General features: G+C 42.0%; 2 protein-coding genes across 2 annotated transcripts in view; both read left to right on the top strand.

The window, feature by feature from the left end:
• Positions 1-7,259, top strand: part of LOC109095859 (tensin-3-like) — a 31,693-nt gene extending 24,434 nt beyond the window's left edge. The window contains exons 19-27 of the mRNA XM_042768641.1: positions 2,093-2,490; positions 2,564-2,692; positions 3,895-3,990; positions 4,099-4,176; positions 4,915-4,992; positions 5,069-5,237; positions 5,531-5,599; positions 5,696-5,725; positions 6,182-7,259. Of these exons, the coding sequence (XP_042624575.1) occupies positions 2,093-2,490; positions 2,564-2,692; positions 3,895-3,990; positions 4,099-4,176; positions 4,915-4,992; positions 5,069-5,237; positions 5,531-5,599; positions 5,696-5,725; positions 6,182-6,323 (1,189 nt within the window). The 3' untranslated portion in view covers positions 6,324-7,259. The remainder of the gene's footprint in view (positions 1-2,092; positions 2,491-2,563; positions 2,693-3,894; positions 3,991-4,098; positions 4,177-4,914; positions 4,993-5,068; positions 5,238-5,530; positions 5,600-5,695; positions 5,726-6,181) is intronic.
• A 2,234-nt stretch (positions 7,260-9,493) lies between these two features.
• Positions 9,494-13,071, top strand: tada1 (transcriptional adaptor 1). Its single transcript, XM_042768763.1, has 8 exons — positions 9,494-9,654; positions 9,992-10,083; positions 10,170-10,235; positions 10,333-10,433; positions 10,913-11,125; positions 11,364-11,515; positions 11,666-11,822; positions 12,730-13,071. The coding sequence occupies exons 1-8, from the start codon at positions 9,581-9,583 to the stop codon at positions 12,880-12,882; spliced, it is 1,008 nt and encodes a 335-aa protein (XP_042624697.1). The 5' UTR covers positions 9,494-9,580; the 3' UTR covers positions 12,883-13,071.
• The last annotated feature ends 264 nt before the right edge of the window (positions 13,072-13,335 follow it).

Raw genomic sequence — 13,335 nt, 5'->3', positions numbered from 1 at the left:
GAGAGCAGTATTCAGGGGACACGGGGCCAGGTTTAGCAGAGAGACATGCTGAAGACAGATCTCCTCAGATGAAGTCCTGACCTGTCTGCTCTGGTCCAGACTGCCTGTTGCCATGCTTTGATTAATATATTGGAATAGTATATACTTCAAAATTAAATGTTAACATGTTGCATCTGCAAGGTTTCATTTTAGTGAGATAAATAAAACTTAAGAGGTCCTACTATCCTTCAAATCAAGCTAGTTAATGCTAGTGACAGCAGTCAGCGCTTCATACAGTACAGATCATTTCAAAGCAGCTTCACGGTCATAAACAGTGCTAATGTTGTAAAATTCATCAATTATGAAGCAAATTACCCAGAATCCGACTTAAGACGATGCAGCTTAAGAAATTAGATGGAGGTCTGTCATTGCCTAATTTTGAATAACCGTATTTTTCGGACTATAAGTCGCACCTAAGTATAAGTCCCATCAGTCGCATTTATTTAGAACCAAGAACCAAGAGAAAACATTACCGTCTGCAGCCGCGAGAGGGCGCTCTATGCTGCTCAGTGCTCCTGTAACCTATCAGATCGGCTGCATATTTTACCATATTTTACAGTTCGTAATATGCAGAATAGGATTTTCTTTTGGGGGGCATTTTGTTTGCACTCAGTCTTTCTCAGTTGTCTTTAAGTTAATATTTCAGCTAACAGTTTTCAGTTGTTTTCAGTTAATGTTTTCAGGGGTATGCTGCAGGAGCACTGAGCAGCATAGAGCGCCCTCTCGCGGCTACAGACGGTAATGTTTTCTCTTGGTTCATTTCTCTTGGTTCATGTCAAATTAATTTTGAAGTAAGTCGCACCTGACTATAAGTCGCAGGACCAGCCAAACTATGAAAAAAAGTGCGACTTATAGTCCGGAAAATACGGTATATAATTTAGCCTTTCAAATAAGGGGAATCAGAACCTGGGTTAATTCAGATTCTCCGGTTCCATGGTGAGTTCTAGAAGCGAATATTATCCATCCAGTTCGATTACAAGATCTCCCCTCTTCAGGTATTTCAAAATCCTTAAAGAAAACTTATAGGCCAATGATTGAATATTTACTTGATGCATGGAAAAAGGTTGAGAAAATTTCGGGTGGACCTTTCTTGTATACCAAGACAACTCCATATGGCATAATAACCGTTTATGCACTGGCAACAAACGCTTTGTTTTTAAAACCTGGTCTGATGCTGATGTTCATACACTGAATGAGATTGATTGTGATAACGGCCTCAAATCGTTTCAGGACTTAAGTGCAGAGTTTTCTTTACCTGGATTCTATTTCTTCCTATATTTAAGACTGAGGTCAGCTTTAAAGGCCTGTGGCGTTCCTTGGGCCACCAGTGTGCTCGCTCGTCCTCTGTGGGAGTGGCTGAAAAATGATTCTCCTTCTAGTGCTTTAGTTTCTAAGATTTATAATTCAATCCTCATAGTGCAGTATACTTATATTCCAGCTATCCACTCCTGGGAAAGGAATGGTCTTGTTCATCCTGATTGGGATGTGGTATGGGCCGGATGTTTTACTGCTTCTAACTGGTTCATCAAAAATGACACTATGAAACACAATAAATGGTACTCATTGTAAATTGCCAACAGATCAAGGCAGCATTATATTATTTAAAAAAAAAAAAAAAACTATACACATAGATATGTCATCATTTGTATATCAAGTCACTTTGTAAAGAAACACTACTCACCCGTGTGCATACCTACTGAACACGTGATATGCATGTGCATGATGTCACACTTTCACAAATACATGTGTTTGTAGTTTACAGTAATGTACATCGTTTTCAAACGTTTGTGTTTTCAGGCCCCCAACACAACATTGTAGTGTAAACGAATGGCCAAAATGCATAAAAAAAAATTCTGTTTTTAGTTGAAAATGAGTGCAAAGATTATGAGTGCACCTCAGGAAACATTTAAACTAATCTAAAAATGCATTTCCTGAACCCTGTCAGATCAGATTGTAGCTCTGAATGATTTTAATTCTGATGAAATCTGATGTGAAAGTGATGGTTTGTTGTGTTGTCGATGATGACAGTAGTGTGTTGTTTGTTGTTGAGCAGGTCTGCAGACTGTGTGAGCTTCGCCCCGTCCTCTGTCCCGTCTCTGCCCGCTCCGAACGCCCACAGCTCTCCTCTCAGCGGCCCGAGAGCCCGAGTCCTGCAGCAGACCTTTGAAGAGAAGTTCAGCCTCGGCCCGGCGCTGGAGGGACTGGATTACCAGCAGAACGTCCTGCTGGCGTCAGACAGCGAGCACTCGCAGGGTTCGGCGTCTCCCAGCGGTTTCTCCAGTCCTCACAGCGGGAGCTCGCTCAGCATCCCCTTCCCCAGCGTCCTGCCGGAGCTGCAGAGCCGAGCGAACCCCGCCGCATCAGACCTGCTGTCCAGCAAACAGCTGACGGTCAAGTTTGTCCAGGACACCTCGAAATACTGGTACAAGCCAGACATCGCACGGGACCAAGGTAGGGTCCGATCGCCTGATGGGACGGCAGCTGTGTTTGACGCTCATCTGACCTCTTCTCTCTTCTCACGCAGCTATCGCCATGCTGAAGGACAAAGAGCCCGGCTCGTTCATTGTCCGGGACAGTCACTCCTTCAGAGGCGCGTATGGACTGGCCATGAAAGTGACCACACCGCCGGCATCAGCACTGCAGAGCAGGAGAGGTGAGAGGAGACCAGGCCTGTCCTCCACATGATCCGCGCTGACATACAGTTCACATGTGTGATAGTCTCATAAGATACTACAGTTATAAATCAGATACTCACACACACACACACAAAAAAAGACTTTCCTTGTGAAAAGGAAAGAGAGATGAAGCGAGGACTCAATTGCTGGACAATGGGCTTTTAATAATGGTGAAAAACAAAACAAAAGCAAACACAAACTACCCCGAGAGGGAAAGCAGACAGGCAGGAACAGCAGTACAGGTGAATAACACATACCACAATGACATCTAACATATAAACAACGGACCGGCACAGGACTGCACACACAGGGAGAATAAACAGGGAGACTAACGAGGAGGGTAACGAGGGAGACACAGGTGGAGCAACCGAAACAATGAGGTAACCAGAAGGATGGAGTCAGACACTGGACAGAAGAACACATGGCTCCAGTAACAAACAACAAGCCATGTGCTCAAACACACAGGACTGCCCTCTGGTGGCCATCTGAGGCACATCAGCTGAATACCCTGACAAAAATATACACGTCATTTCTATTCTAAAATCTAATTTTTTTGAATAATTTTAATAATAATGAAGTTGCAGTTTAGTTCATTTAAAATATAATAACTACAAATGTAATATCAAATAATTAAGTTTGAAAATAAAAATAAATAATTAAAATAATTAAGTGTAAAAAAATTGGTGTTTTAGTCAACACATCAAAATAAATGAACTCCTTAAAAAAAAGTACAAATATTAAAAAAAAAAATTAAAGTAAATCGTAATTTTACGTTATCTGCATTTCTAAAAGTGTACTGAAGTTTATCAAGAAACAGTCATGAAAGTGTCTCTCTTGAAGTACATTTTTATTTCATTAATATTATCTTTAAGTACAATTTTATAAAAATATACTTGTCAGATTACACTACAAATGCACATTCAGCACGGTTAAGCACACTTGTTTGTTTTAGTAGTGTTGTGCTGATGGAGGCGTAAGCGTCGGCTGTAAAGACAAACTCCAGATACGTGCTGCTTCACAAGCGCTTTAGTGTGAAACCAAACCTCTGTTACTGTGTCTGCTGTAATTCCTCGAGAAGAACGCGAGGAGGCTTCTGAAACCTGAGCTCAGGGTGGATAGCAGATCAGTGTTATAGAGGGCATTGTTGATCTGTGTGTGTGTGTGTGTGTGTGTGTGTCAGGAGTGGATCTGTCCAGTGAGCTGGTGAGGCACTTCCTGATCGAGTGCTCGCCGCGGGGCGTCCGGCTCAAGGGATGCCCTAACGAACCCTACTTTGGTAAGTCCATCAGACCTGTGACTGACTCATGCTGCTGTGTGAACCACTCACTCATACTGATGTGTGTGTGTGTGTGTGTGTGTGTGTGTGTGTGTGTGTGTGTTGCAGGCAGTCTGAGCGCTCTGGTCTGTCAGCACTCCATCACTCCTCTGGCTCTTCCCTGTAAACTCATCATTCCTGACAGAGGTATTCATCTCTTACTGTTCACTGCAACCATCAAAAATCAGTTCTGTTGAGTGATAATGAAGCGTAAATAAAATAAAATATAACATAAACTAAAAATAGTGCCTTAGTTGAAGTACTAAAATGACAAAAACTAAAATAAAAATACATTTAAATAGAATTTAATTAAAAAAAATACAAATGACAAAAGTACACAACGAAATTAGCTAAACTTAAAAATGAAAACTCTAAAAGCTAATTAAATTAATAAATACTATAATAGTATATAAATAATACTGAAATAAATACTAATAATATTGAGCAGCACAACTGTGTTCAACATTGATAATAATCAGAAATGTTTCTTGAGCAGTAAATCATCATATTAGAATGATTTCTGAAGATCATGTGACACTGAAGACTGGAGTAATGATGCTGAAAATACAGCTGCACATCACAGAAATACATTACACTTTAACAGAGATTCACATAGAAAACAGCTGTTTTACATTCTAATAATATTTCATAATTTTTTCCTGTATTTGTGATCAAATAAATGCAGCTTTGATGAGCAGAAGAGACTTCTTTCAAAAACATGATAAATGTTTCATGATTCCAGTGTAAGCTCTTAAGTACACTGTGTTAGTTTAACATGACTGTTCTGTTGACAGCACCCATGAGCGTACATGATTATAATATGACTTTATTCTCAGACTGAGGGAGATGCTGGAGAGACTGATGGTGTGCTGTTGTTCTCCTCAGATCCTCTAGAGGACGCTGTCAGCGCATCCTCACAGTCCATCACCAACTCTGCAGCTGAGCTCCTCAAACAGGGAGCAGGTGCGTCCAGTAGTGACACCTGAGCCGTAGTCAGACAGTGGTTCATCTCATAATCTCATGATCACCTGTCTTTCAGCCTGTAACGTGTGGTTCCTGGGTTCGGTGGAGATGGAGTCTCTGACGGGGTTTCAGGCGGTGCAGAAGGCCACCACTGAGGTCCTGAGCATCCACTCGCTCCCGTCCTCCACCGTAGTGCACTTCAAAGTGTCCTCGCAGGGAATCACGCTCACCGACAACCAGAGAAAGTAACGCAGCCCTCAAACATCACTGTGCATGACACTGCATTCCAGATATACGTGTGATCCGTTCAGGAGTTCACGGGGACTGAACCCTTTCTCAGAATGCAGGGCTGTAAAACATACTCACAGATTATACTTAAGGGAAAGTGTGGTTACTGATTAGAAATCATTGATTAAAAGTCCAATAACATACTTAAGAGTCAACTTTACATCGTACTTAAGTATTAAATACATATAATTGACTTGTTGATGTCAGTGGAGCTGATGAAACTAACACACACACACACTGTCTCACACAGACTGTTCTTCAGAAGACACTACGCCGCCAGCACAGTCATATTCTGTGCTCTGGACCCGCAGGACAGGAAGTGAGCTCCTTCTGCTCCGTCACTGGCTTCATGTCACGTACAGTCAGCTCATTAATATTCTCTAATGGTTTTCACTGTTCCTCTGTTCCTTCACAGATGGAAACGAGACGGCTGCAGCTCAGCCAAGTGAGTTCAGTTCACTCTTACCACAGGAGTTTATTTACCTGCTTAAGACGAGAAAGAGTTAACTCTGACGCTCCTTGTGTGGTCAAATATACCCGATTTTTAACATTTCAGTTATATGAATGTATTATGTTTGAGTTCCATAATGTTTTTTTAATGTTGTATTTTTAGTTGATTTGATTGTATTAATGCAGTAGTTGTAATCCATTTATTACCTGCTAACCACTTTTTTAACATAGACTTGAACAGACCATGAAATGTCCAACTTAAATTGTTTCGAATCTTAAACTGTTTGGAGCACAGACTTAAGTCTGATCTCTTTTTATCAAGACACTGAAGCTAAGTGTTGATAATAAACAAACATTGATAAGATATTGAAAATCCACAAAAATACTATTTTCAAATTGAGCAGCAGAGGGTTAAAGCAGGCCTTTGCTAAACGAGTTCCTCCCGCGGCAGGATCTTCGGGTTTGTGGCGAGGAAAGCGGGCAGCGGTTTGGAGAACGTGTGTCACGTGTTCGCGGAGCACGACCCCGAGCAGCCCGCCAGCGCCATCGTCAACTTCGTCTCCAAAGTCATGATCGGCTCTCAGAAGATGTGATGAACGAGGAGTCCACAGAGAGACGAGGGCCTGCTGACACACCTTCTGAAAACCAGCATGTACAGTGTTTGTATATTTATGCATTGAAAGTGTAAGTATGGTTTACGGACTCAAAAGGAACTATTCTTATTGGAAATAAATCTCAGCATCCGTGTGTACGAACAGTAGTGCTTTTTTAAATTATTTTTAGTACTTCATGTGTAATGTATCCTACTACTGATGACATAAACCCAAAAACGTCTTTATAATGTCATTGCATTTTAGATATCTATATATTTAGTATTTTTTTATTTTTTACTTGCAAATTTCTATTCATTTTCTACCGAAAAAAAAACTGTATACTTCATTTATAAATATAAAAGTTCTGCATGTAAAATAGTTTGAGATGTCTCAGTTTCTCGTGTTTGATGTTCAGAATCAGAGATCACAGCCCGAGTGCAGACGAGGGAATATCTGTGATTTGAGGATTTTGTGTATCTCATCTCTTCTTCTTCATGTCATGATGCTGTTTTTATATAAAGTGATGACAGTAGTTGTGAAGGAGAGGCTGTCATGTGTAGAACAGGAATATCTGTATTAAGGGTGTTCGGAGAATCTGAATAAATTTGTGTTGTTCTGTGGACCGCTGGACTCTCATAAACCCGTCTGAACAGAACTGAGCCAGCCAGCGTTATAACACACAGATGTACTGACTACATTCACACACATTACTGCTGAGGGCTCTGCTTATTTATACTTGATCTAGTTAAAGTCACTGGTGATTTTCAGAAGCTGAGATGAACCGCACACACACACACACACACACACAGTCTCTGAATATCGAACAGAAACGAGGAAGACTCTTGTGTTTTTTAGTTAGTGGTGTTGAATGTCTGTTCATGTACTTCATCTGATTCCATCAGTGGCAGAATCTGAGAAATAAAGAGTACAGACAGATTAAGTTGTATGTTTTATTGCTTCATTTTAAGGCTGCAGCTTTGATGAACGTCTGTTATCTGTGACGGGACCGTCGTGTAATCTTCACTCACACACATCAGCATGTGTTCAGCAGATCACGTCTGCTCTTCATTCACATGGTATTGTTTTCCTGTACAGGTCAAAGGTCTTTATATCAAAGGGTTTGGAAACTGTCATCATTTACTCTTTTAGACTCATCAGACTGTGATTGGGAGCCGCACAGAACAGGTTTCCACTGCTCCAGAGTCCAGTATCTGTGTGTATTACACACTCCATCTGACGCTTGGTATTATATTTGGTGAAGTGAACCCTTTCCATGAAGCTCCTGCACAGTTTTTGTGCTGATATTAAAGCCAGTGGAAGTCTGGATCTCTTCGGCTCTGGAATGACTTCTACACACTCAGTGAGCTGCTGCTGTTCATAAACACTCACAGATGAGCGTGGATCATCTATCCTTTCACAGTCCCTCGCTTGAATTCACTGAGCTCTTCAGAATCACTCCTGTTTTTCACTACTGTTTGTAAATGCAGACTGCATGGCTAAAAATGGTAAAAAATACTTTGGAAAGATGGCAGCATCATGATATTTTTACACAGAGATGGGAAGCTCTATTAGTACAATCTGTTGGCTTTAGCTGTCATCGTTGCATTATAAGCCAATGGTGAAAAAGCACTTTGAGGTTTTGCATGGTTATAACTCAAGAAGCATTAAAGATATCTTAATATCCTTTCAGATTTTGGTTCTTAAACATTTCCGTTGGTATCTACATTATTAAGGCCCTATATGGTTCAATCCTAGAAATACAGGATTTGAGTGTGGCTCCTGGAGTAAACTGTTAAATTGTAGTTAAAAAAACACAGAAAAAGTCCCAGAAATATATGTTAATGTATGTATTTATATTTATATTTTTTATGGCCAGTCATTCATGCATTTCTTTCATCAGAAAGAGAATTATAATCGTATGTTTAGCGGGGTTCTGAATGAGTCTTTATACAGTCATTAATGAAGAATCAATAAGCTCATGCTCTCTCTCATCTCTTTATTAACAATCATCTCCATCTCCACAAACATACACCCAACACTTTTGTTTGACCTGGACTTACTTCTCCATATTTTAATGTGTTTCACAGCTTGTAAAATGGTGGGAATTTTTACTGATGAATTTGCAGGGCTTCCTTTGTTAATTTGAAGTGTTGGGGTAAAACGTTACTAATATATTATTAGTATTTATGCAGCAGATACACAAATCCTGTCAGTACTGGCCAAATCTCACTTAACCTTACTCACTCTTTCTAAATCCCACGGATCTACACCGACGGATGTCCAAATGCTTGCAACGGATGCGAAAAACACAGAAGATCAAACCCGATCTGACTTTTTTTGACGGACGAAAATTTCGGACATAGTGTGTAAGAGCGTTTACAGTCTACCAGTCCTGGCCCCGTCCACTGCTGGTCCAGTTTGAAACTAAGACCCCCTCCTTCTTCTTCTGTGGTGTTACTGGCGCCTCCTGCTGGACTGGAGGATGATGAACACCGAACTACAAGAGAACTGGATCATTCCTGTCAGGCAGAATTATTAAAGCACTTCCCAGACAGCAAAATAGTGTTGGCCCAGATCCGGCTCACATGATTTCACGCAGGCCAGATGTGAGCCGGATCTGGGCCAACACTGCTTGCTGTCTGGGTTTTGCCGACTGGAAACCTAGCTGTCACACTTTACTACAGCTCATATTCACTAGGAGCGTTATTTTGTATTTTAACTCTATGATGAGCGATGCAGAATCTGACTTCATAAAGCTCAGATCTTTGTAGACAGTAGATGCTCTCCAGATGAAGCACTCTTTAGAAGACGTCTCAGAGACGTACATGTGCGGTCTGGGATCAAAGCGCTAATAAACTGTGTGGGACTTTAGGGAAGATATAAATGACTTCGAGGGTGGTGTCAAACGTACTGTTAAACCCTTAAGAAAATGAACCATGGTTTTAATGTAGTAACTGTAGAGTAACCATGGCTTTTGGTGTATTGAAAACCATTTGTATAACCACAGTTTTACTACAAATACCCAGGTTAAACTACGGTTAGTTTGTGGTTACCATGGTTTAAATATAGTAACCATGTTTATCTGGTTTTATTTGTAGTAAAACCATGGCTCATGTTCGTAAGGGAAGGTCTGCTAGAGATGGGACATAATCATTTGCATGAAGAGACCGGAAGTAGGCGGCGGTGTGCGCTGAACCCGCCAAACTAAAGGAAGCGGAAGAAGAACGCGACGCGTCATCGCAGCTTCCGGCGTCGCTATGGCGGCTCACGCGAGTGAACTGGAGATAGCAAAGAAGAACTTAACCGATGCTGTCGGAGACAATGTCAAACAGTGAGTGTTTGTGACGATATTATGATCTCTGAAATCATGTTTGTTATGATGCTCGATACTAACACGACTGTGTGTGAGAACTGCGGCTAGCTTCTGTTAGCTTCACAAACACTTCAGACGCTGCAGAGGAGTTTAATTACAGTGTTTGCTTTCCAAACGTGCAGACCTTTTGTTTTATAGATAATGCCTGCACTTTCAGTGTGTGTGATGAATGTTTGGTGTTTCATATAGCGTTAATTAAACAGGCTGTATCACTGATTTCGCTGCTAGTGTAGTCAAACAGAGGAAAGCGCGTGTCCTGTGCGCGTGCTCGTGCTCATCCTCTTCTGCTCCTCAGTTACTGGGCCAACCTCAAACTCTGGTTCAAGCAGAAGATCAGCAAGGAGGAGTTCGACCTGGAGGCGCGGCGTCTGCTGGCTCAGGAGAACGGTAACCTCGTGCCCTGCCCAGGGGCCATCATGCTCCCTGCATAGGTGTCAGGCTCTCACTGACCGCTCACTTGTTTTCCTCCGCAGTCCATGTCCACAACGACTTCCTGCTGGCCATCCTCACCCGCTGCCAGATCATCGTGTCCACGTCAGGTACACACACTCTGTGCAGGTGCTGAGCTGATGTGTAGACTCGTGCTGTTGTTAACGAGTGTGTGTGTGTGTGTGTGTGTGTGTGTGTGTGGATCAGAGGGCACCAGCTCGCTGCAGTGGAACAGCGGATCCATATCCAAACCTGGCAAACCCAACAGAGGCAAAAAGAAGTTTCCCTCCGTTCGGCAGAAATTCGATGTAAGCTCTGTGTGCTCATGATTATCTTCACCACACCAGACTTCTGCTCTGTGCCTAAAACAACAGATATCTGACAGAGGGGGGGATGAGAACTTGTTTTCCCTTTGATTAAGATGATTTTTCTGACCTCATTGACAGATATTTGTTCTTGTTTTATTTTGATCCGTTTCTCTTCTGTCCTTGAGCTTCTTCAGTAAATGTGTCTTGATTTAAGAATCTTTTGAAAACGAGACAGAAAGCTTGTTTTTAAATGAGATGAATTAAAAGGTACCAGAGATCTGTTCGAAGATGTATTTTTAAAGTGTTGCTGATACAAGACATGCACTTTTAGACACTGTGTTGACGTATTGTGTTCAATTCCATTCATTCCTTACATTTTCTTGGTCTTTAATAAAAGTCTTAAATTTACTGTCATAAAACCTGCAAATAAACATTTCACTCCCTCAGAAGAAATGACGTTGTGTCTGTGTGTGCTGCAGCATCGCTTCCAGCCGCAGAACCCTCTGCAGGCGGCGCAGGCCTTCAGTCCTCGAGAAGCAGCGCTGGAGGACGACGAGCTGAGGCTGAGCGCTCACACACTGCTGCTGCCCACCAGAGGACAGATGGAGGCGCGCATGATGGTCACCGCCTTCGAGATGGGCCTGGACAACGTGAGCGAAGACGCCGTCAGCACCATGTTCTGTGCACTGGAGGTGTGTGTGTGTGTGTGAGAAGAGCGTAAGAGCATTTATTCAAGTCGCATACAGTACAGTTGTGATCACGTTCATCATGAGGAGGTTTGATGGCAGGTTTCATTTCAGCAGACATCACTAAACTACAGCTCACATGATTGTCAGTGTTATCAGATCATCAGCAGAGTAAGAAAGAAGGCGCATGAATGGTTGCCAGGTTGTGAAGATGAATTAACCCCCTGCTGTGTTTGTTTTGTAGGTGCATTTGAAGGATATCCTCAGCGCTCTGGTGTCGCGGCGGAAGGCCTACCGTCTGCGGGACGGTCACTTCCAGTACGCGTTCGGCAGTGACGTGACGCCGCGGCCGTACCTGAAGAACAGTCTGCCGGCGTACCACAGCGTCACTGAATGGCACGTGTTTCCACGCTGGGTTTAATGTGCATCACTGCACGCAGCTGAAGTGCTGTGCTCATGAATGAAAACATCACATGCCTGAAGTCCAGTAACTGTATGAGTGTCAGCAGCATCAGTGATGTATCGTGTGTCTGGTGTGTGTTGCAGTCCTCCTCCGAGCGCATCACTTCCTGCCGGGCCTCCTCCTCAGATGTCTCCGGACGATGCGGAGCAGCAGGCGGCGCTCCTGCTGGCGTGTTCAGCTGACAGTGTCCCGCCGCCGCTGACGCCCATCAGTGTGTTCGACCTGCTGGAGGCGCTGCAGGTGTGTGTGCAGGAACACTAACAGCAGATCACTGCACAGAAGATGACAACAGAATGTGTTTCTGCAGCCTGTTCAATTAATAATGCAGGAAAATTTTTATATTTAAGTGTATATATATATTTTTATAATTTCTAGTTCCAGTTTAATTTGTTTATTTGTTTTTCTTAAGTATGTCTAGATAGTGTTTGTTTTTTTTTGTTTGTTTGTTTTTAAGTTAAACTCAACAAAAATGAGATGTTTACTTTGCATCTAGCTGAAATAGGGCTGTGCCGGTGCTAGTATGCAGGAACTAGTGAGCAGGGCACGTGCGTGCCATTAAGTAGTCATTAGGAATGCACTTGGCAAAAGGAGCGACATTATTTCCTCATTATCTTCAGCTGGGATGTTACCGTGACAATGCAGCACATGGACACCGACATAAAAACAATATACATTTTATATTTTAAAAAGTTTTATATATATTAGTTTTTATATATTATATAGCATATTTAAATATATGTGTATGTGTATATATGTATATATATATATATGTGAACAATATACATTTTATTTTTTAAAAAGTTTTTTTTTGTATGTATATATGTGTGTGTAAATGTATGTTTATTTGCAACAGTTATGCTAACAATAAAAAGACATTTCTGACAGTAAAACAGCGACATCTGCTGATGGACACGTGCTGCGGTGTCACGCTAACATCCCAGCTGAAGATCATGAGGAAATTATACAAAAACACAAACAAAAACAGACGTTCTGACACAGAACACACAATTTAAAAAAGAATATCTGTCTGTAGCATTGTTTCCCAGAGAAGCAAGTATCTGAACTTACCATGTTTCCTAAATATCTGCACACACATTATGGTTATTATAGATTATTTTGAGTGATTCTATGCTGGTGTTTGTGGCAGGTCCAGCGGAGGGTGATGCCGTCTCACAGCATGTACGCCCTGAACATGGAGAGGATTCTGGCCCGGCTCTGGCATCCCAGCCACGAGGAGCTGGAGCAGGACCACATCCACCGCCAGCACCTGGCCAGTAAAGAGGGGCTGCTGGTCAGCTGACTGATGATGATGAAGAGCGTCCTCCTCCTCCTCGACGCCCGCACTAACACCAGCTCACGTCACTCAGGAGGGGTTTCAATATTTCTGGGCTTTGTGTAAAAAGGCAGTAAATGTGATTTTGTAAATAATTGTGTATTGTTCTCAGTTCTAGTTTTTGTATGCAAGTATTAAAAAAAATACTCCGCTGAAGTGTTGTGCTGTTATACGTGTCAGTAGCCTGTTTCTCTGTTCTCTGTAACTCCTTGTTCATTGATGCAGCACATCTCGTTCCCTTTAGAGGCACAGTAAAAAGAAAGGAATGAATATCTGACTCGTATCTTACACATGTGAATTTCTTACATGATCTCTTTCAGCTGTTTAAAAGTTGTTTACAACATTAACCGTGTTTCAGGGGTAAGGGATCTTCGTTTCTTGTTTATACAGTACGGGTCAGAAACTCTGCAGGCCGTCGTA

The sequence above is a fragment of the Cyprinus carpio genome, chromosome A2, assembly GCF_018340385.1.
Source record: "Cyprinus carpio isolate SPL01 chromosome A2, ASM1834038v1, whole genome shotgun sequence".
In the NCBI taxonomy this organism is placed as follows: Eukaryota; Metazoa; Chordata; class Actinopteri; order Cypriniformes; family Cyprinidae; genus Cyprinus; species Cyprinus carpio.
This window is presented reverse-complemented; position numbering and strand designations above follow the sequence as displayed.